A 23,657-nucleotide genomic window follows, 5' to 3' on the forward strand; every position below is an offset into this window, starting at 1 on the left:
GGCTTTTGACCGTGGCTAAGCTATGATTTGTGTAAAAGCAGCAACATCAGAATAGGCAGAGCCCAGATGCAGCAATAGTTGTGGATCCTCTCACAGAGCCCTCACCTCTGTTGTGCCAAAGGCAATTTTTAAGGTCACGCTGTGAGTTACCGTAGAGAAAAAGTGCCTCATCTCACTCTTTTCATAAATATGCTTTGTCAGTCATCTCTCCTTCAAGGTTAAGAAATGGAGTGTGTTTCAGTTCCAAAGACAGGCTGGCCAGCTCAGAGTGAAGCACAAGCTTGGCTGCTCAGGGATGAATTCTCAATCAGATCTCCACATGCTCAGTATCCACTGATAGTGCTTTAATTCAGTTCAAGACCTTCTGCTTATAGCTGAGCTGTTAATGATGTAGGAATAATAGAACAGGATTTGTTCCCTGGCTTCTCCAGGACCAATCAAACACCAATCACAGTATCTAGTTTGAGGCTTAACTTCAGCCAAAACAGTCACTTAAGCTTCTAAGCAGATATGAGTTTGAAGAAGGAAAACAGAGACTCTTCACAAAATCCAACCCTTCAGGTGGCCCCAGCTGAAAATTAATGGATGTGTTATTGTCATTTATGTATACGGATTTTGCCAAGGCCACTTTATGTCATCATTGAAATCCTAGTACTAGGCACATATGGATGGCTGGAAGCTCAGCTCTTTCATGCTTGGTTGTTCAAATGCCATAAATTAAGCCTCAAAACAGTGACTTGGGAGAGATAAAAGATGAAATATGAATTCCGATAAATCACCACTACATTTTGTAGTGTCCAGAAGAAAGCAAAAAGGTCATCTGGACAAGACTTCAGCCTCATATTTTCTTATTTGTTTCGAATTTATCAATACTATGCTAACAAAGTCTAAATGGGTTTTGTGAATTCTTAAGCCATTTGCTAACTGAGAAAGGAGCACATGCAAATTGCTGGCATGGGATTCACCAGCCAGTAGCTGATAGCAACATACTACCCCAGCAAAACAAAACAAACCTATGTACATGAACAAGATGTGACAGAACACTAGTAGAAATGAAACAAAAGCTTGGAGAGAAGTTTACAGACTCCAGGTCATCATGTTCTGAGTTGTCACTGAGTAATAAGCGGAATACAGGGTGGGAGAGAGGTATCTGAAGCAACGATTTAAAGACAAGTAAAAAAGGTTATCTTAACAAAATATAAATACATTGACAGTGACAGTAAGAAATACTGAAGCCACCCAGAGACAATTTTCAATGTAAAATCAATAGTTTATTGCCATGCTACAATTTTTTTTTTTCCAAATGAAGTTGGCACTGGTAAAGGGGGAAAATGTTGTCATAATACATACTACATTTGTTAAAAATGCACATTTGGTAAGCTTTCTCAATAATGACACTTAAAACAAGTGAAATTAAGATTTTTAAGATTAACGTGGAATGGCATAAAAATACACTCTTTCTGCATAGTATACTATCACTTTTTTCATAAAAGAAATACGGAATGTTTGTAAAAACAAATTGATTGAACAGGGCAAATTATTTCAAATCTTATAAACAATTTGGCAATGGTACTCCCACTGTTTAGACTTTTTTATATAAAAGAAATAAAAATCTAGAAAGCTACCTTTATACAAAGTTGCTATATTTATGCCTTTAAGTAGGAAAAAACATTTTATAATGCAAATCAGGACATACAATAATCTTACAATATCATACAACGTAATGACAAGAAAGGAACATACGACGTAAGATTTTGGCCTTTGTAGAAATGTCTATTTCTGCATTTAATAAATGCATTTGTGGCACACTGGTGACTATTGTTATTCTTACTACTACCGGTCAGCTTTCATGCGAGCGCGGTATTCGACTGTATGGTTAACAGCAGGTCTGCAGTTCAGCTAAAACACAGACTGTTTCTGGGGAGACGAAAGGTGATGCTGCAAGGAAGCGAGATGTGGCAAAGGCAACGAGCCTGCTGGTTGAGACATCTGTATGTGGGACACCATACAACACTCTTTCCTTTCATACCAGAGCACTCCTTATACATTCAGTTATTTAAGTACCAAAGTCTTACAAGTGAGAACATCTGTGTTCGAGATTTGGCAACGTTTCAGGGAAAATACAAAGTTGGTACCAAATATATAATATATTATATATAAAATGTGGGTGTATGATATACACACGTATTCTAATGCAAAAAAACTGCATTAATAGGGAATTTAAGTTGCTGAGATCCATTCCTAAACAACATAACCGTTAAAAAACAGGTGTAATCCCAATCTTTCACACACTTTAGAATCACTTCCTCTTTCACACGACAGTTAAAGCAACATATATGCCAGTATGACTAAGAAATCAAACTTCACTTAATTATCTGAACTCTGACCACAACAAATAGGATTTTTTTTCAGTACGTGTGATTAAATATATTTGTATTTTTACACTATTTTTAGACCATTCCTGAAGAACTTGACCAGCCAGGTCCTCAGGTGTAACAGAGCTGTTAAGTCAGCAGAACTTGATCTTGTAGGAACACATCCAGTGGGCCTTGAAGTCAACAAGAAACATACATTTTGCCTTAAAAGGACAACGGATGAGGCCTAAACAAGCTCAAGAAGGATCACCCTGCTAACAAGGAAGATTCCCTGATGACATCCAAGCTCCTGCCTCAGGCTTCCTTTCCTACTGCCAAAGGGAAGGGCTGGAGCAAAGGAGACACGGACTCTGGGCTCTCTGGGTCGTTGGCAGGTGGCACTGGGAATGACCACATAGAGCACAGCCCCAGCACCAGGAGTGGCAAGGTGAACTTCACCACACCTTTTGTACTAAGGCTTCTCATAGAAGGCAGAGGATCTGCTCCTCCACGCTCATCACTTGGCAGTTCGGTCACAGCGACTCTCCCTCAGGCAGGAGCTGTAGCTGAGACCCCAAGGCATTAAGTACTTTGCAGATAGAGAGGAAGACGGCCCCTGTTCTGAAGGGTTTGAGCCTATTTCTTAATTGTATTTTTTACATAATCTCCTTTGTATATATACATATTTGCTACATAAAATAAAATTACACCAATGTAACGGAGATAGTGGAAAACATTGTCACAATATAGGTATGTTACCACACTAAATTACTAAAACTGCAAGAAAAAGTCAAAAATGCCCTTTGTAATATATAAAAATATAGACGTCCGACACTTGTTCCATCAACTTTAAAGGTTACTTTACCTCTCGTATTCTATCTGTACACCTACATACTTCCAAACAAAATACTGCGTTAATCTGGAGTAAACACCGTGTTTAGGGTAACATCCTCATAAAACTTCTGACAGACTTGGTCTCGTACCATACAGCACAGTATCACAAGGAATCATGTATGCGTGGTCAGAGTTGCAGCTGCTAAGTTGTTGGGTTTTTTCCTTAATTCACTTGTCTTGTCCAAAAGAGGAAGCAATTCCTAAAGATTGCAAAAGAACCTTAACTAGCCACTTCCTGTCTTTTTCATGTATTCGCTCTGTGAGAAGGACATCAGCAACCTTGACCCCGTCTTAACGCAGTTTTTTGTGATGGAATTTCTTCTGGGGTTTGTTTTTTGGAGTGTTTATGAATTTAAAATAAAGATATCATAAATGAACTTATGTTTATATTAAGTAAATACTGACAAATATAAATGCCTGAATTGCTACCTCAAGGAAAAGATTGGAAAGATCTCATGATTAAATTCCAAAAATACCTAATTGTATCTAACAAACTGAAGGACCAAACTTCTTTAGGGAAAATAGGAGAATTTCAGATTTAAGTCCACTATTAGTTCCTACTAAATCAACTTATTTGCAGCCATTTAAATAAATTAGTACAGTGCAGAAATGGAATTTCACCATTGATCCCACATTACACAAAGAGGAGAATACTGCTTAGAAATAGAGGTCCAAATCAGATACATCATTATATGCTCAAAGTAGTAGCTGTCATTAGTCAGAACTTGCATTTTTACTTCACCAACAGTGAGGAAAGACAACCTGTTCTTTCCTGACTGTCTCATTGAGAAGTGGTTAAATATAAAACAAAAACAGCCAGATTTTGAGCCCGTACATGCTGTTGTAAATCCAGCAAAATCAACTTCTGGTCCATCACCTCCAGAGGAGCAGCCTTGGACTTTGTAGAGCTTACACCTCTCTGTGTCCCTTTTTATACCCAAGCCCTAGTCAGAGGTGTAAACACACACACAAATATCCAGACTTCTGCAGGGAAGATAGGGAATGTGAATTAAACAGTTTACGAAACTAAATGTCTGTCTGAATACTTCAGATTTCTATAAAAGTTCTGTAGACTTTAACAGAAATAGTGCTTCAAGGCACACCATTACATTCAAATCCCAGCATACACAAAATGTACTTACCAGGAACAAGAAAAAAAAGAGAGTTAAGGTTTTCAGAACGGTCTTTTTCTATTGTTTTCTAGAGTCACCAAGAAACATCACAAAATTTCATAATAATTGGTCCTCCCCTTGACATCAACTTGAGGGGAAAAAAAAATCCTGACACAACAAATGGATTAAATTCTCACTAACTGTATTTCTAGTACAATCTTTACTATGTACTTTTGGTCACTTTTTCATCTGTTTTTTCAACTCAAGTTTCCTTAATCCTTATTTAATAAAGATATCTTTCCCAAATCATTGCATTAAAGAAATACGTACAGGTAAAGGCTTGTCAAATGTGCTTGACGGGTAGCAGCCAACTGTGTGTTATGGCTGAAAAGTAGAACTGATGGAGATGCTGCCACTTTTTTGCAGGGCCTAGTTTATGTAAACCTTACATGTCTCAGTTACTAGAGAAAATGGTTACATATCTGTCTTTTTCTCAATCTATACACCTGTGGGGCCAAAATAAATATAATCTAAATCCTGTGGAGAGATTTCATCTGAAAACTGAATCCTAGATTACAGACACTAAACCTAACAACATCACAGCCTTTAAAGAGACTGAATTGAAAAAAATATTTACCAAGTCTCAAAGGGTAAAGTGCATCGCAACTATATCTACTTTGAGGGACAGAAAATAAGGAATGCTAAAAGATGAGTAGCGAGAGAAACAGGGATTACTCAGCATATGTGCAGTGTACACAAAACAAGAAAGCATTATCCCACCTGTAAAATGTAAGAGGGTAAAAAAAATAGTCCTGGAAAATAATGTTGTCAAACTTGCTAATGTAATTAAGGCTACAGGAAGTTGGAATTTCAGTATCATCTCAAGTCTCGGGACCAGAGCTAAGAAAACACTTCCTGTGAAGTATTGTGAAACTTGCAACAACATTAAAAAATTACTCAGACCACTCTTTGTATCTGAGACCATTCAGGATAAATGCATAGGACAGTGCACTGGAACTAAGAAGAGATATAGGTGGTGGTTGCAATTTCAGCAGGTCACTTTTTATCTACCTAAAGCCTCTTTTTCTCTATTTGTCAATTAAGAATGTTACTTCCCTTCCTCACAGGTGTGTTTTAAAGGTCCAACCAATTTGTATTTCCATAACATCCATACCTTACAGATGAGGACAAATGTTTCTAGGCCAGCTATCTAGATTAAACACATTTGCCTGGAAACACATGATGAAGTGTTAGTTTGGCTTACAGATTTAAGTGAGCTATAAGCTAAGAACAAGATTCACACCAGTATCACTAACCCAGTGAGTACCCTGCAATACCTGGTAATTTCAGTACAGAACAAGACTGGTCCACAGCATAAGGTGAGGCAATGGCAAAGGATGTGAAGTAGCACTAACACTGTAGAGATCTATAAAATGCCTAATTTTAGGTAGTCATCACCTTCTTGAGTACCAAGGACTCCCCACAAATCAATGAGTCTATCACAAGAGTATGCTTAGGCTGACCATGAAATCATTAATGAGGTTTTTTTTAAATCCCATCTAAGGTCCTCCTAATGGCTTCAATGACTCCCATCTTTCACTTCTGCAAATTACCTTCTTTATGCATCTGATATTTCAGTACCTTACAGTCTGTAAATAATAATGAAAGTCAGAGTGAAAAGGTTGCCTGATTCCCCTTCATGGTGTGGCAACACACGTATAATTTCAGGTGCTACTACTGCTGTCACTACTAAACTGAGAGAAGACCAAAGTTAAAAAGGAACACTCCAATTTAAAAGACTGAAAAAAATTGTGGTTTGTTTTTTATAAAACTTCAAATATTGCATGAAGATCCTTAATTCTTTTTCAGATCTCCAAATGGCTTTTCTTGCATGTTTTTCCTCACTCACAGTTCAAGGGTTATTTTACATCGCATCAGTTCACACAAGTGTCAGTTCCTTTACAATCACAGGCTCAAGAGTAATCTCTTCTGCTGCTAGTACCAAGGTGCACCTGCAATACTGCCAGACTTCTAAAGTTATTCAGAGTATTAAAAAACAAAACAAAAAACTTCTGCTAAGGGTGCATCTGGCATATTCAACATACAACATTGTACCTGGATGTACCTGTAACACTAAGCAGCCATCACTGTAACCAAGTTCACCAACTGCAAAAGGAGAAGTACGCTTGTAAATAATACTTGTTTCAGATAATTCACTACATAACTTTCTAAATTAAAGTATACTATCAACTATGGATGTACACTGCTAGAATGTACAATTTTCTATAAAGAACTATCAAGTCCAGTACCCTGCCTCCCATGTAACCTGTGTCTGATGCTTTAGAGGAAGACTGTAACTGCATAATAAACCTTTCCAGTTGTGCAATAATGTATGCTGCTGGAGAGCTGGGATATTTCTCTCAGGCATAAAAAAAGCAGAACACTGGACAAAGACAACCCTTTGACCTTCAAGAGCTTTTCTTTGTCAAATGAAAAGAGTAAGACAAACACATAAATGACCGTAACAAATAATTAAAGCTATGTACAAAATTTTGACTTTTAAAACAGGACATTATAGAACAGGTAAAAAAAACACACACAAATGCAAAGAAAGGAAGGCACACTGAACTCAGAAATGACAAGAGAGCCTTAATTCATACAGCCAACCTGTGAGTTCCTTCACACACAAAAAAAAACCCCAAAACTCTAAAATTCTGTCAGATTTCACAGGGAACTTGGTACACCACTTGGAATTCTCTTCTAGCAGAAGGAACTTAAGACTGGGTTTAGATGTGTTCATAGCTGATCAACAAACTATGATGTGACCTCTCAAATAACACACAAGTTAATAAAACTGTCAAGGAATTAAAAGCTTTCCTGTCCATGTAGTCTTAAAAAAAAATCCAAACAAACAAAAAATAGACAAAAAAGGTGTGGTGTTTATATCCCTTGAGATGAACTGATATATCTTGTGTATGCCAAACTGAGTGAATTAATGCATTACATACATTTAATTCTGGAGGAGCCATTTCAATGAGGAATGAAAGTAAGATAAGTATCTTGAAAGATTAGGTTTACCTGCTAATAATGCACATATTAAGAGGCTTTAAAAAGTGTTATAAATGCCATTAATGAGTATAGGCACCAGACCAGAATACTTATAAATTCAAAACTGGCATGTCACTCAGACTCTAATCAATTTCAAGAGGCACTGTGAAAGGTGATGATGCTGCTATGCAGTAATTACTACTACAGTAGAATGAAATAGTGTTATCTAAATGAATACTTGCTCTACATTAATTCCCTTTAGTTAGACAAGTACATGAAGTATGCAGAAAAAGTTCTATTAGTCTATAAAAGGCGTTAGTGTTAAGAATGCAAAGTACTTGCATCTTCAATTTTATAAACTTCACAAAAGGTGCAAATGATTTAATGCTTCCCAGGCTCACATAGGCAGGTCAGTACTGTTATGTCTAGTTTTCCTAGAAGTACCATCATCTCGGGGCAGTGCTTTTTGCAAGCTTGACATAGCAGCAGTTCTTTCAATGTCTATCACAGCATACAGCTCTGTGCGCCTGGTTGGAGTTTGCGGAAGTGGAGTGGTGGGGGTTTTTGGAGTCTGAGGGTTGTCGGAGTCACTACCACCTTCCAAGTCAACCTGTATGTAGTTGAGCTGCCTGTGTTCTAAACTTGGACGCCTAATGTCAAAGTTAAAGACTGTTGGGGTACAGTCCCGACGTCGTGTAAATTCTACTTTATGAGCACTTGCTGGTACTGTTACATTCTCTGTATTGACATAATTATGCATTGGATCTAGGTTATTGTGGTAGCCGTTCAGAGATGGGGTCTTTGGTCCTAAACTGTCATCTTCATCTCTACTCAGCTTGCGGGCTTCCCAAACAGGAGGCAAGGATGGCAAGTTCTCATAGTTCAACAGCGCAGTTCTCCTCTGAGCAGAGTTGTTAATGTTCTGGGTGTCTGAGGTACTGGTTGATGTCAAACGACCTCTCCTGACCCCTGAGGCACTAGGGATTGATAACCTATTTATATTTTCATACACCAATTTATTACCAGATGGTGTTTCTCTACGTTCATCACTGTCGTACCCAGTGTCCCATTCAGTGTTGTTTGTGGTGCTGCCGCTAACTTGGTCTCTCCCAAGTTGCTCCAGTTTCTCTCTTTCCATTAACTGCCTTTGAACAGGTGTTGGTCCTAAAACAAACTTGACTCCTTCAGGCTCCAGGAGAACTTGAGCATCTCTGTCATCAGTACACATCTGATCTTCTTTCACTTTAGTTGGTTCAGTGTTTGAAAGCTTTGATTCCAGTGGCGCATGCGCACTTGATCGATTTTTTCTTTCCTCTTGCACCCCAGTAGTGTTGACGTAAGTGTGCACCTAAAGGGGAAAGAAAAAAAAAAGAAATTCAGATGCTACTTGTGCTTTATTTTCCCCTCCAAATTTCCTTTCTTAACTCCTCACTATGCTAATCCAAATACCTGCAAACCAAATCTCATGACAGCACCTGTTTAAGAGCAAAGGTTATCTTTCTGCCATTTTGCCAAACTGTGCCCAGTTTGGGGTTTTTTCCCCTGAATTTTTGTTGTTGGTTTTGTTAATGCTACTCTAACAAAACAACAGAATGTATATCCTACGTTAGTTATTAAATTGATTTTATGTTTTGTTTCAGTTGTGCTCTAGTTACAACTTTTCTGCTTCTATTCTAGCTCTGTTCACATCAGGGCAATTTTAGGCTGCTCCAACTGGGCTTATTTTTTCACTTGCACAAACCAGTGGAGTTCTACATTGCTGTCCCTTACCATGACAGTGATCAACATTTCAACAGCCATGTTGGCTAAATTTATCTTTTTAATTTCCACATTACAAAGATATGGACATTCCTGTCCATTAAAAAAAAGGCCAAAACCAAACAAACAAATAAAAGACTTTTAAAACACTCAGGATCTTGCCTTGTGATTCAAGTAATGAGAAGACAGGTTGGCTTTACTAAAAGAACAGCTCATTCTTTCTTCAAGAGCACACAGCCTCCTAATAGCAGAAGATGAAGTAGAAAAACACACAATTCCATATGGACTGTGGCACTCCACATTAGAAAGGAGTGGGAGATGGCACCAGATGCCACTAAGGCAGGAATACATCACTAGGTTATCCCTCCGAGTTCCCACAGCAGATCAACACAAGGCTAAACAGAAAAGACTGGAGGAATGGATTCCTTGTCTAAATTTTAATTCTGTGTCTGGATACACAAACAGCAGAAGTAGTATTTTACAGCAGCAGCCATCTAGCCTTCCCAACTCCTCTGTCAAGGTCTACAAGGTCTGTTTTTTTACAGCTCACTTGACTCCTACACTGATTCTTTAAACTCATTTACTCTTCAATAATTCCACCAATAACACTTCTATGGGGGCTCCTAACAAAATCCTTTCCCACAAGACAGTTCACTGCACTTCGCTCTGGTTACCTTCTCTGGTTCCCAACACTGTTTCTTGTCACAGATGAAAATCTTAAACCACATTACATGCTATTAAATTTGACTAACATTTTCATCAGCAACCTGAATGATGAGATAGACACACTCTCTAACTTTTCAGTCTATCTCAGAGTGGTAGGTTTGCCACTGAGAAGAATCTCAGCAGCCTCCAGAACTGTCCGCCATAGAAACCTCATTAAGTTCAGCAACAGGAAACGCAAAGTCCAGTGCCTGGTAGGGAACAACACCAACAGTACAGGCTAGGCACCAAACTGACTTGAAAACAGTCTTCCAGAAAAGTACAAGGGGTCCAGGTAGATTGTAAATTCGATGCAAGTCAGCAGTGTGCCCTTGCAGCAATGAAAATCAAGTGTGTACTGGTTTGTGCTTAGTAGAAGAACAGCCAGGAGTTAAAGGAAAGTTAATACCATAATGTCAGTGCTTGTGAGACTGAATCTGGGCTCCCTGGTACAAGTCAGACATCACCGTACTGGAACAAGTCCAGTGGAGGACCATGATTAGAGGGCTAGGGCATGTGACATATAAGGAAAGGCTGAGAGCACCGTCCTTTTTCAGTCCTAAGAGAAGACTAGGAAACTACCTAATAGCTGTTTTCAATAGATAAGTAAAACAGAGCCAGATTCTTTTGGGCAAAGAAACGTTTTCACAACAAAAGCGGTAAAAAGGTTGGAACACATGGCTCAGACACAGTGAAATCTTCGTGCCTGGAGTATTCAAAGCATGACAAGACAAGGCTCTGCACAACCACCTCAAAATCACCTTCCAAATGACTCCATGACTTCTATTTGCCAAATAGAAGACTTAGGTGTAAAGGAGCTTTTTGACCAGTATCTCTCATTATAAATTACAATTTATGTGTTTAAAAATAATTACTTAAATTCTTGGAAAAAATATTATACACATATATATACTTTCACTATCTATTTGTATATAAATAGGAACAAATAGTTACTTTCCTCAGCAAGCTATCCTACAAAGTACTATTTTAAAATAGCAAACACTTTTCTGAGGTAGTTAACGTATAGTAAAAACACATTACACCTGATACTGAAAAATACAAAAGAAGCCTACAGAACAAGCAATAGAGAGAATATGAATCAATGAAGAACCTAAATTATACGAGGGGGGAAAAATACCCACTTGCTCCTCTGCTACCAGTAAAGGATGTGTGGATTCTTCACCGACAGAGGGGAGGCGTGCACTTCCGACAGAAGGATGTCTGCTGGAAGGATGTGATGAAGCATCTCCAAAAGATGGGTATCTAGGATAGCCGTTAGGTAAACTTTGTGCATTGAACCCAGGAGCTGATTCAAATAGAAAACAAGCAAAGCCATATTAAAATAGAAGAACATTTTACTGTATATGAGTAAGATGCTTTGTATCTTCATTTTCAATTTTCAAAAGGGAAATTAAAGTATGTAGAAGAGTATTACATATTCACAAGACTCAATTTTGCTGGAGGGAAAGAAAAGGAACGCAAATTACAGCATATAGCATCCCAGTATTTAATGGGAAACTTGTGTGAAGCAACCATTGAAATCTAGGTATGTTACACATCATAGTATCCCCAGAAAACTCCTTATCCAGATTTCTCTCTCTACCATTAATGACGTGTCTCCTTAAAGAACAGGGACTCATTTACCAAAGCTTCCGTTAATCTGAAATCATCAATAACCCAGAACTCCTAGTTACAAATATTAAGCCATCTGACTTGAGATTACCTCAAATCCTGTTATATTTATATAACATCCTGTTAATTTATATTAAAAGGACTTCACTCTACTCATCCATCTACTCACAGCAAAAGAAAGATTCCAAAGCCACTGTAGATATGATATTAGCATTTCTTTTTTTCCCCTACTAAAAAAAAGGTTGGAACATTGCCCAATGGGATCACGTCTCAGAAATGCTACAAGTAAAATATAGTGATATAAATCAGTGATTAGTGATAAAACAATTCAACGGTGTATTCATAAGTGTTCTTCTGCAACAACTAAGTTCCCAAAACTTCTTGCTTAAAGCTGAAGAACTTGACTACGCAGTTTTGCTCCCAAGACTTAAGATTCTCAAAAGGGAATTCTTAGCAAGTACCTCAAGAGAATGCATTACTGGTAATTAGCCTCTTAGCTTTAAATGAGCTTTCTTTTTAATTACTTAATGATTTAATGCAAATTAAATGCTATTTTCAGCTAGTTACCATATTACACTCAGGTATGTCATCTGCCAGTATAATCGTACTTACTGGTAGGTGTTCGAGGGGTTCTTGGAGCTTCCAACTCAGTTTGATGATTATTCCTTTCTACTACTGGTTCTTCTACCACATTTATGCTATTATTCTGCATTATCTCTTGCAACATATTAAATAGCTCTTCTGCACGGGCACATTTAAAGGCAAAGATTCCTATAAACACACAAGGAAAAAATCAAAATCCTTTAACATAAGAAACATGCCTTACAATGTATGTAACTTTGAAAAAATAGAACTGGAATCCATGTAATGAATACCTGTTAAAGAAGCAAAAATGTTAAGAGATTTTTATTGCACCAAACCACACAAAACTACTGAAGGTATTTATCTAATAGAAGATTGGATTCCCATGCACCAAAAGTTAAATTACAACTGAAAACTGATTCAGTTAAGAGCAAAACTAAGTTTGCAGTACTAAATGAGGGATAAAACAAAAAATACCAGCCACAAAACAGAGCAAGATTTTTTTGTTTTCTAAGTTGATAAAAAGGACACCTGTTAAGTAAAGACTTTTTAAAAAACACTACATCAAACTACTGAGGTGCTACAAGGTCTTATTTTTTTAAACCACAGTTGTATTAAATTACCATATAATAAGATACCTGCACAACAGGAAAGAAGGACTTAAACACTGGGGAAAAGTTTAGTTTCTTTTAAAAGATTAATATGAAAAGCTATTAAAACAAACTGTGTGAAACGGACAGTAACAAACCAATTGCTTTAGGCTAAAGGATAGACACAGAACACAAAGTTAGCAGCAATACCCTGTTATTTTGCTTGTGTATTGTGCCACTTTGCCTTTAAACAGCAGGGAGAACCCCAACTTACCCTCACCAGCAAAGTCCCAGCTTTGGATTATTCTTCCATTGAAAGCATGAAGTTAAAGTTGACATGCTTGTTAAACGTGGGTGCAGCTGCTCATTTTTTTAAGTAAAATACTCTTTACTAAAAGCTACCTAACTAAATAGCTACTTCTGTAAGTGTAATTATGTTAATATGCTGGCAATTACTAGCATCTTATATTTATTTGAAGACACAGAACTGTGATAGATCTACCAGAAATGCTCCACGTGGCAGAAGTTCACAAAAAACCCCAGCTGGGAATACACCAAATGGGCTCATTCCAGCAAGAGGAATGACACTCAACAATTAATATTCAGCTGGTATAGCGAAGAAGCTTCATGCTTGCAGCACAGCAGATGTAGAGCTGCTTCTACCACATTTCCCCAACCTATTATCAATCTCAAGTACAATAATTCATGTTTAATTTTTAATATATTTCTGCAAATTCACATTGGATACTTAAAGCTTAATGGCTACAAAATAAAGAAAATAATCTAGATTCACAAGTTTTAAAAAGCTCTCATTGGGTTTGAGAAATTCAGCTGCCTTGACCTCTTTGTTTAAAAGAAGTGCTTCAAATTGCTGATTCTTTAAAAGATGAGGTGAACTAAATTGGCACAGAAACTGCATGCAAAAACAACTTGATAAAACCTTAATTTGTATTAAATACATTCACATTAGTGTAGGCTGTCATTGCACAATACGGTGACATATCAGCTCCTTCAAGTTTTCTATCCTGTATTATCAATTAGCTTTGCTCCCAAAACATGTCTTTAGGGTTTTTAATGACTAGCAGAAACTCAACGTTTTGCCACCCATGCATTCTGACAGTTTATGAACAGACCTAATTTGAGATTAAATAGAAAACATAAACAAGAATATTGACTAATGTGACCAGTAAAAATTGCTGTGCAGCCTTCAAGGTGCTCTTAAATGAAAAGCTGCTTGGTCATCTCACCAAATGAAGATGAAATTTTGCAACCATGCCCACAAAACCCAGCATAGGTTTCGGGAACAATGCTCCATTGCAAAACGGCAGCAGAGAGACATCTTCTGCCAGATCCCTATTTTTCTCAATATTTGCAGTATTGTAATATTATGTAAGGAAGGCAGAAAACAAAAGAGGGAGGAAAGGGTTGCTGCTCACACAGCCTGATTAATCTTCTCTGTTTAAAAAAAAATAAATTAGGAGGGAATCTGAGAAGTCAATTAGGCTCAGTGGAAAACTTTGTAGACTTGCTAATAGGTCATAGAAAAGAACCTTCAAAATAGTATTTTCAATTGTGTTTTATTAGTGTCTATTTTACATGTTTAGAAGAAGCAGTAAATTCAACCTGCTAAATCAATTACAGTGATTTTCTTCAGAACAAAGTCTCTTTCTTTCTTCTTAGAAGTCTGAGAATTTGGTTTCGTATGGAGAATACTGTAGTATTTGAAAACATTGGGAAATGAACTGAGAATACCTTCTAAATATTTTTATTTTTAAAAAACCTGTCAACCCTTACCTCTGCATGGACGAGGAAGATTGACCAGCTTTGTTTATTTATGATCAAGTTCTTTCACCTTCCTGATTTATTACAGTTAAATTAAAAAAAAAAAAAACTTTGCAATTGCTAAATACCATTATTGATAAAAACAGCTGTAAATGCTAAAAAACTGTAAGAAAATTAAAATGCACCTTAATTTCACAATATGTGATACATAAGAATTCTATCTACACACAGCTATATCACTGTAGGAAGATGCAAAATGAGGCTGAGACCTCCACCAAAACAACTATGTCCTTGGGAGCTGCTGCAGGGGAGAGAAAAAAGCCTACATGATCTCACTGGGAGCCACCTTTGGCCAAGGCAGGCATGATTAGGAACTGGAAAGGTAACCATCTTTTCCCAATTCAAGTCATACAGAAAATAACTAGGCATACCTGGAATTTACACACTTCATACAAAAATGTGTTAAAAATTGACAACAATGACATTGACACAAATGAAAGTGGTATTTGATTTAGGAAAAGGATGAAACACAAGTGTTACTGGAGACAATAATAGGGTAGGGATTATCCAGTTCATACCAGTGCTCCAGTCTTTTAAAATCTAAAAATACCAAATTCTTTGAATTCTGAGGAGATTCCTCCACAGTCCCAGGATTCACTACAGCTCCCTGAAAGTCAAGTCCATCTCTTAGGTAGGAGAATTTCCCTGTCAAAACCATCTCCTGAGTTACCAGAAGTATCCATACAAACAGTCACAAGGTGCTTCAGACGTAAAATGACAAGAACTATCATCTGCAACACAAATTCTCATTTTACCATAAGGTCATTCCTGATGAAGTATCTTACTTTTTTTTCCAGAAACCACATTCCCATATTAAACCGCAGTCTTTATAACCCCTGCCGAAAGACAGGCTAACATACCTTTTTTAAAACAAAATGGTTCTTCCAACATGAAATAAATTTCTGAAAAGCTTTACATAGAAAAAGTTCACATACCTTGTCCAGTTTGACACCTTCGGCCACTTTCAAAAGAGAAGAGATTTGAGTCGTAGCCATAGCGACGGAGACAGAGGTAGTGCCATTTTACAGAGTCCCTTTTACGGGTGTACAAAATTAGTTCTGTATCTGTAAGTTCCATTATGCCAGAACCCAGTTCATTACCATCATCATCCACATTAATAACCTATAAAAAAGAAGTTAAATAGCATTTGGAATAGGTAAGAACTCTTTCGAAAACCAATACCACTAGTACTGATGCTTGACTGACGTGCTCCATTTGCTCTGTCACACTAGTTACAATCCTTGAGGTAGAAGTTTGAAAAAAACTCAAACTTCACCAAACCAGTTCCTTTGCTCCCACAACCCAGAGATAAAATAATACCTATTTTAAATCAAGATTAATGAGACTGCATAACGTTATCATCCAATCTGAGGAGAAACTTAAAACAGAAGAGATTTGTATGTTTATTGGGTTTTTTTCCTATTGGCTTTATGTACATATTCCAGTATTTCATAGAATCATAGAATGGTAGGGTTGGAAGGGACTTTTAGAGATCATCTAGTCCAATCTCCCTGCAGAAGCAGGTCAACCTAGATCAGGTCACATAGGAACATGTCCAGGTAGGTCTTGACGACCTCCAAGGAAGGAGACTCCACAACCCCTCTGGGCAGCCTGTGCCAGGGCTCCCTCACCTGAACAGTAAAATAGTTTTTTCTTATGTTTAGGTGGAACTTTCTGTGTTCCAGCTTCATCCCATTACCCTTTGTCCTGTTGCTAGATACGACAGAAAAAAGGCTGCCCCAACCTCCTGACACCCACCCTTTAGATATTTGCATACCTCAGATAATGGAATCTTTCAGAGCCTTGTTTATAAAAAGAAATATTTGCTTTGTCATACAACCCCACTTACAGTTGTGAAAAGGAATGAAAAAGGATAAGCGGCTCCAAGATAAAGCTTCCTTAACATAGCTGTATATCCTTGCACTGTGCTGAATCACCAGACTGTTTTAAGGGGTTTTTAAAAAAGTCATAAAATAATTCAAATACCCTATGGTTGTCTTGCGTGAAAACAAGTGTACAAAGTTTAAACTCTTATTCTTTCTGCTCTCAAACCAGCTGGAGGTCATCTGCATCCTTTACAGAAATCAGACAACATATATTTTCCTCTGCATGTATTTTACCTCTCAACACTGTTTTTAGTGGGATTCTTTCTGAGTCAATAAAAAGACTACCAAAAAGTCTTCCTGATGGTATCAATTAATGCTACTCCTTAAAGAGACATTTTCAACTTGAAATCCAGTCAAGTGAAAAGAATAAGGAATAGTTTCATCTGACACTGAGGCTTATGCCAACTTTCTTCATTTTGCAAATTACATTCTTTCATCTCCCCCCTACTGCTAAATCAGCAACCCACACAAACAATAGAGAAATTCTACAAGGAGAGAAATAGGAACTAGTTACACAAAGTGATGTCAAATGCATGAAAAGCAAGAAAACAGAAAAATATTTTATCCTTCAGCTTTTCCTACTGATAATATTAAACACTTCCAGAAATTCCCATGACTTTAAAGCTCATTTCAGTGTTGCCCTAAGGCAATGCATGAATCATTTTTCACTATGGAAGCACTACATTCCTTTGCCAACTCACAGAGACAGTTTGGAGCACAGAAACAAATCTGACTTGTGTGACCATACGAAGGTTGTGTTTAAAGTTACTGACTTCAGTAGCTTCATGTTAAGCATGTTAAGCACATGAACAAGTGTTCACAAGATATGAAGCATGTTTATGAATAAAATTTCAAGTAAAGGACAAACGTTTGCAAAATGGTATCATCAGTAGTGAAGTCTTTACAAGTAAAGTCAGCAGTTCTAAAATTTTCCACTGTTGACCCCACATCCAAGTTCATAATCACACTTCTCCATTAGCTCTTCCCTCATGCTCACTACTCTTTAACTTCCCCAACCTCCAAGAGGCAACAATGCTTACTTGGGCCCTACCAACTGAAATGAAGATGGATCAGAAGGGCTTCTTCTCATTCCTGAAGATCAAAACTCTCATTTAAAAAGTCTATCGTGTCTAGAGAATTCCTATCACTGCTGGACAGGCTTGAGAGGATTTTTCAAATGGGCAACAGAACCCTGTAGCCACAGACACCAGCAACTCTGCAATGATTTATCCGTTCACTAATTGTCACTCTAGTTTCATTCATTTTTTTTTCCAATCACAAACCTACTCTGCAAAAAGCAATAAAATAATTCACAGCTTACTATGTCAGTCGCTTACCTTAAACTTGTTTCGATGGTTATCTGGGACAGTTTCTTTATCTGGACAGCTACAACAGCTACCCATGACTTCTTTAGAAGACCATGAGATCTCTAAAAGGGGGAAAAAAAACCAAAACAAAGCACCAAAATGATCATTTAGTTGAAGTGAAAATAGTGTGTCATTAACAAAACTTGAAACAAGTTGCTCTCTGAAATTACAATTCTTCACAATGAAGTCTGCAGTCATAATAAATAATCAACATAAATATTACAAATATTTTTAAACAATTAAACTAGATCAGGCAATGAGTGACACCACCGAGCTGTTGGAAGTCCTACCAATAATTCGACTTAAGGTTACTACCAAACAGACCCATTTGATTTGTCACCTTGATTCCCATGGTAGCAGCTTGGAAGAAAACAAAAACCAACTACTTACCAGGTGTGATTCTCATCTCCTAAACCAAGGCCTGTACACACTACAACTACCTGGACTCCAGTTCTGTCTAAATGAGCACACCCTCGCTCCAGCCCTGAGCACAGTCCTGGTACCGCCCCTACAAGCCCTGGGCTGCAGGAGGTTACCAAGCACAGGCAACACAAAGAGCCCACATGGCAATCCTGAAAGGCCGCTCTGGCTTTGGCAGCTCCAGGGCTGGCTTGCAACAGAGGGTGGAGGTGTTCCAGGCCTGGAGGCAGCCCTGTGTTGGCAGCCGTGCAGTCAGGCTCTTTGCTTCCACTTTTAAAAACTTCCCAAATAGCAATGTACATAAAACTATGCAATCAAAGACAAGGGAAGGAAAAAAAAAACTACATTCAACACAAATATTTTTATACTTCTTTTTTTTTTTTTAATTTCTATTAAGTTCCATTTGGATTAAACTGTGTTACATCGTCTACTTCATTTGCTATAAACCAGTAAAACATCCAACAGAACAGCACTGCAAAATTAAAGAAACAAAAAAGAAATGCTTGCTATTTTGTGTATTTTTATTTAAAGATTTTTTTTTTCATGTATGGTAAGTTTCACAAATTGATACATCATATATCACAAATATGACAAAATAGTCATAGAACCAAGCCTCAACTTGCTTCTCCTCCATCACCTTGCAGAGGGTGGTAAATCTCATATTTCTTAAATGCAAGAAAGTCAGACAAAAGAAAACCCATTTACATCATCTTGCTATTGGATAAGAACTAAAATTTCTACTACACAAATGAAAGGTGGAGAAAAATCCTGGGAGAGACCTAGTCAATCAACAGTAAATACGATATTAGGAATCAAGAAGATAGACAACTGCTTACTAACTTTGTCTAACTAAATGGAAAAAAATACAAATCACAGCACCTTAAGAAAACCAGGACTTGCTTTCTCAACAGGCATTTGTATTAGCATGCAGCAGTAGTAGCCAAGCAGCACTTCAGTATGCTGAGAAATAAGGTGCAAGGAATACAAAGAAAGGCATCTCACTCTTCCCCTCTTCTTGACTAGAAAAGTCATTCAAAAGAGATACTGCTACTCTAGAGACTGTATCAATTCAAAGAAATCTGCCACCAAACTCTTATAGAGGTGAAACGGAGAACTTAACAGAAAGGCTAACAATACAGCTTGGATTAAACAAGTAAGAAAGAGGCAGAGCACCAGACACGTGGTCAAAAGCATAAATTCTCTAATGTCATTTCTGGTCATAACATGAAAACACACATTAATCTGATATACCTGTTCTACCAACTCAACATGAAACCAGGGGGCTGGCTGTTTGCTTCTACTGTTGCAGATGGAAGCTAGGCTACACACAAGTGGGGTTTTTTAGCTAGTGAACAGAAATCACAAATTTTAATAATCAGGCCTGTCACTCTCAATTACAGACTGCTTTTAAAAGTCTTCACACACATATATACATGCATTGTTATTTTAACTGTTCCATTTTTTTGCTTATGAATTCTGTCTGTTTTGTTTATAAAAAGAGATATAGGTAATAACACCTATTACTAACTTCTTACCCTGGCACCTCATGATGCCTCACTACAGTAATGTTCACGTATTGGGTCTTGTTAGCCTACTGATACGATCTTATTTATTCTGTGAATTCACTACCAAAAAGAAAAATAGATGACAATAGCTTCAATGCAGACTAATAATGAACACATAAATCTCCAGCAAAGGTTTTCAGGCTCTGGTCCTTACAGCAGTCATAGCAGCCTTCAGGCACAAAGCCCACTTTAGACCTCTCCAAACATTTTGATAAGGTGAAAGCAAAACCAGATAGCAACATGCTGTTACAGTATCATTACTTTCTTTGCATTCAGCATAAAATCAAATCTGTTGGAGGCAGATCACAGAATCAGAAAATGGTAGGGGTTGGAAGGGACCTTTAGAGATCATCTAGTCCAGTCTCCCTGCAGAAGCAGGTCCACTTAGATCGTGTCGCATAGGAACATGTCTAGTTGGGTCTTACAAGGAAGGAGACTCCACACCCTCTCTGGGAAGCCTGTTCCACTGCTCTGTCATCCTCACAGTAAAATAGGGTTTTTTCTTATGTTTAAATGGAACTTTTTGTGTTCCAGCTTCATTTCATTACCCCTTGTCCTGTTGCTAGATACAATAGAAAAAAATGGATGCCTCAACCTCATGACACCCATCATTTAGATATTTGTAAATATTAATATGATCCCCCTTCAGTCTTCCCCTTTCTATAGACTAAATAGACCCAGTTCCCACAGCCATGCAAACTTAAAAAACCAAAATTAACTCACTCCCTAATTGCAAGGTAGTTTGGCAAAACTCATTACAGATGCAAGTAGAAAGCTGCAATATATGAATACATATGAAGTTTGGCCACTGTACCTTAGAACAACAAAGGAAGGGGATATAATCAATTATCATACAAGCTCATTAGTTGGTCTCCAATATTCTAATACTAATACTTGAGAAAACCAAGAACTACAAAGCTGCTTCAAACAAGAGATGTGAACCAGGTTGAGGAAGAAATGAAACAGCTGGGGAGCTGGGAGAATTAAAAATCACTCACCTAGATTTGGCCATTAATATTCCCAGCCTCTGCTGCAGCATCAGGGCTTCTGTCATACTCAAAGTGTCATGCTGTCTTGTCACAGAACTAATCATTTGACCTAAAACTAGAAGAGTACACAAAAATGTAATATTTTTCTGTTTTAAGATGCCAGTTAGTAAACTAACAAAAATACATACAATTTTTTAAATTGTTATTTTAGCAGTATTATGTGATGTGTGGTCTTCATGACCATGAAGGATGCATCTGAAGTAGAGTTTTAGACAAGAGATTGATCTCTTAGAGCTTCCCCTGCATTTCAGTTTCTAGCTGGGTCTTAGAAGAAAATAATCTAGTGTTCTTTTCTGCAGTGTAGCCTGCCATACTGGGGACTCCACTCACTCCTTACTCAATTTGGTGTGTGAAAATGACAGATGCAAAGCTCCTGTTACCCTTGGTACATACCAAACCAAACCACAGCAGACAAACAGAAGAATACACCTAACTTACTCTGTTTAACTCTCTCTTGCTTATCCCACTGAACATACACAAATGCTGATTTCTGTGGCTAACACATCACCCCCTTCTCTTGATTCTTGCTCCATGATGTTAACCATAAATTGCCTGCTTTCACTTCACCCCTGCCCCCTGGATTACTATCTACTATCTACTCACATTTAACACCAAAAACTCAACTGCTGCTTCCATCAGTTGGCTGCCTCCATTCTCTGCTTGTAGAATTGTCAAATAAGCACTTGATGTTTCATTTGACTCTGCTTCTTACTCAAGAGAAAGGCAAAATTCTCAGAAAAAATACTTTATTACTAGCCTTTCTTATCAGCCTACACAAACTTGTTTGAGGTCATCGCAGCTCTGCTTATCAATACTGTTAACAATAGTTTGTATTCATCTGCTGTCCTGCACCTACATTAAAGCATTTTGGGAACCCAAAGCACTCTTCTTTTTTGCACAGGATCAAGTGTAATGTAGTCCCAACCTAATCTGAGATCCTAAACATCATGTTAAGAGTTGCAGAATACTCTTGACTGTGGAGGAATTGTGCAAACAAATTCAGAAATTCAATTCTAGTGAACACAAAATAATGCACCTATCAAAGGAACTCTTCAATCATGTAGTCACACATAGTTGAAAACATTAGCTTTATAACCATCATAAAGCAAATGAAACAGATTTGTTCATTGAAAAATGAAAGAAACAAACCAAAACCGCAATTCTATTGTATGAACCACAGTGCACTCACAGATGTTGTAATGAATGTAACTGTGACTCCCTCCCCTTGTCAAAAAAGATGAGTAAAACCAGAAATGTGCTACTTGCACTGTTCAGTCTGGAAAAGGGGACCACACAGTACAGAAAAGACTTACAGGTAACATGGAGAGGATAAATAAAGCACAACTATGCAGTTATGTAGTTAAAATTTTGTGATCCACAACATTTTGTGGGAATGAGTTCTAAAATTTTAAAGATTCTAAAAGTATTTGGACAAATGCAAACTCCATTAAGAGCTTTTAAACTCAAGGATGTCATATCTGGCTCAAAAAGTCCGTAACTGTAAACATTTAGAAAGGTCTTAGGGAATGGTCACATGATGTTCCTTCTTACTATTCCTTTCTCTATATATTTACTATTGGCTGCTAGAATTTACTATTTACTGTCAGAAACAGGATATACCAAACAAAGTGATTCTTCAAATCTGACCCAACAGATCCATTCTAGTTAACATGAAAGGATGACATGGACTCACCATCAATTTTTGAGTGGACTGTCATAATTATTACTTTTTTTCATGTCTTAACAACTTGTATTTATCTTCAAACTAAAATCTACATTTCACAAAGGAACAGAAAGATAAACTTATTGAACTGCTTGATAGATACGTATTTTTGCATACACATACTAAACATAAAGATTCTCTGTGGTGCATAAGTGGTACTTAGGAACTTGCAGCAAGTCACATATCCTTCCTGTAATTTATTTGCCCTTTAGCTATAGGTTTTCTTGATCTTGGACAAAATTTTACACAGCTGTACTCAAGACCTACCCTTCTCCAACATGCACAAGCTCTGGTTTGTGATGACCAATCTACTTGGTATTATTTGATTTTTTTTTTGGTCATGTTAGATTTTTGTTGATTTAGCACACAAAAACACCTCAGCAGAGCATCTAGCAAGTACCAGAACCAGTTGCAGACAGAACCTCAGCCTTAGTCACCTCTGATCAGTTTTCAGAAAACTTAATCCCTTCGCTGTTACAAGGATTTACTTAGTTTACCAAATTCCCTACTAAAAATCTTCAGGATAGGAGAAAGAAAAGAGGGAGCAGAAAGCCCGATCCATACAACTCTGGTGGAAACTTACATAGTCATTAGAAAAATAATAACATTATAAATTTTCACAGGCAAGCTGTATTACAGGCTACACTGAAGGATGCCTGGGGCTGAACGCAGAACAGCAATGCTTGTGCCATATCCCATCAAACATGGAAATGTCAGGGCATCAAAAGCAGTGACAAATGCTCCTCAGCTGCGTGCCAGGATGAGAGTCAGAAGGCTGACCACCCCAAGGGACTATCTGTCACTGGATGGGTACAAGAGGATCCTCCAGAGTAACCTGTATGATTCATTAAGTCCCTGCATTGCCTGTACACCAATGCACACAGCACAGGGAATAAGCAGGAGGAACTGGAAATATGGGTGAGGATGCAGTGTCATGATCTCATTGCTGTTACTGAGACATGGTGGGACAGCTCCCATGACTGGAGCACAGCCATGCACGGCTGTATGTTATTTAGGAAAGACAGGCAAAGGTGAGAGGGGCATAGCACACCTCAGAAGAGGTAGAGAGAAGCAAAGGTGCCTTATCTGTAAATTGATCTTTTGCACATGTTCTTTTCAAATGAAAAAGTAGC

At 37.7% G+C, this 23,657-nt stretch overlaps 1 protein-coding gene across 3 annotated transcripts in view; it reads right to left on the reverse strand.

Annotated features, from left to right (window-relative positions):
* Nucleotides 1-1,281: 1,281 nt before the first annotated feature.
* The window catches only part of FRS2 (fibroblast growth factor receptor substrate 2), a 56,338-nt gene continuing 33,962 nt past the window's right edge, over nucleotides 1,282-23,657 (reverse strand). For 2 of the 3 annotated variants that reach the window (XM_062016395.1, XM_062016405.1), the window contains exons 2-7: nucleotides 20,751-20,856; nucleotides 17,738-17,829; nucleotides 15,450-15,636; nucleotides 12,113-12,271; nucleotides 11,011-11,174; nucleotides 1,282-8,756 (exon numbers count right to left, since the gene is read on the reverse strand). In XM_062016395.1, the coding sequence (XP_061872379.1) occupies nucleotides 7,806-8,756; nucleotides 11,011-11,174; nucleotides 12,113-12,271; nucleotides 15,450-15,636; nucleotides 17,738-17,803 (1,527 nt within the window). In that variant the 5' untranslated portion in view covers nucleotides 17,804-17,829; nucleotides 20,751-20,856 and the 3' untranslated portion in view covers nucleotides 1,282-7,805. The remainder of the gene's footprint in view (nucleotides 8,757-11,010; nucleotides 11,175-12,112; nucleotides 12,272-15,449; nucleotides 15,637-17,737; nucleotides 17,830-20,750; nucleotides 20,857-23,657) is intronic. The other variant, XM_062016415.1, reaches the window with a different exon arrangement.

Source organism: Colius striatus, chromosome 1 (assembly GCF_028858725.1).
Source record: "Colius striatus isolate bColStr4 chromosome 1, bColStr4.1.hap1, whole genome shotgun sequence".
Lineage (NCBI taxonomy): Eukaryota > Metazoa > Chordata > Aves > Coliiformes > Coliidae > Colius > Colius striatus.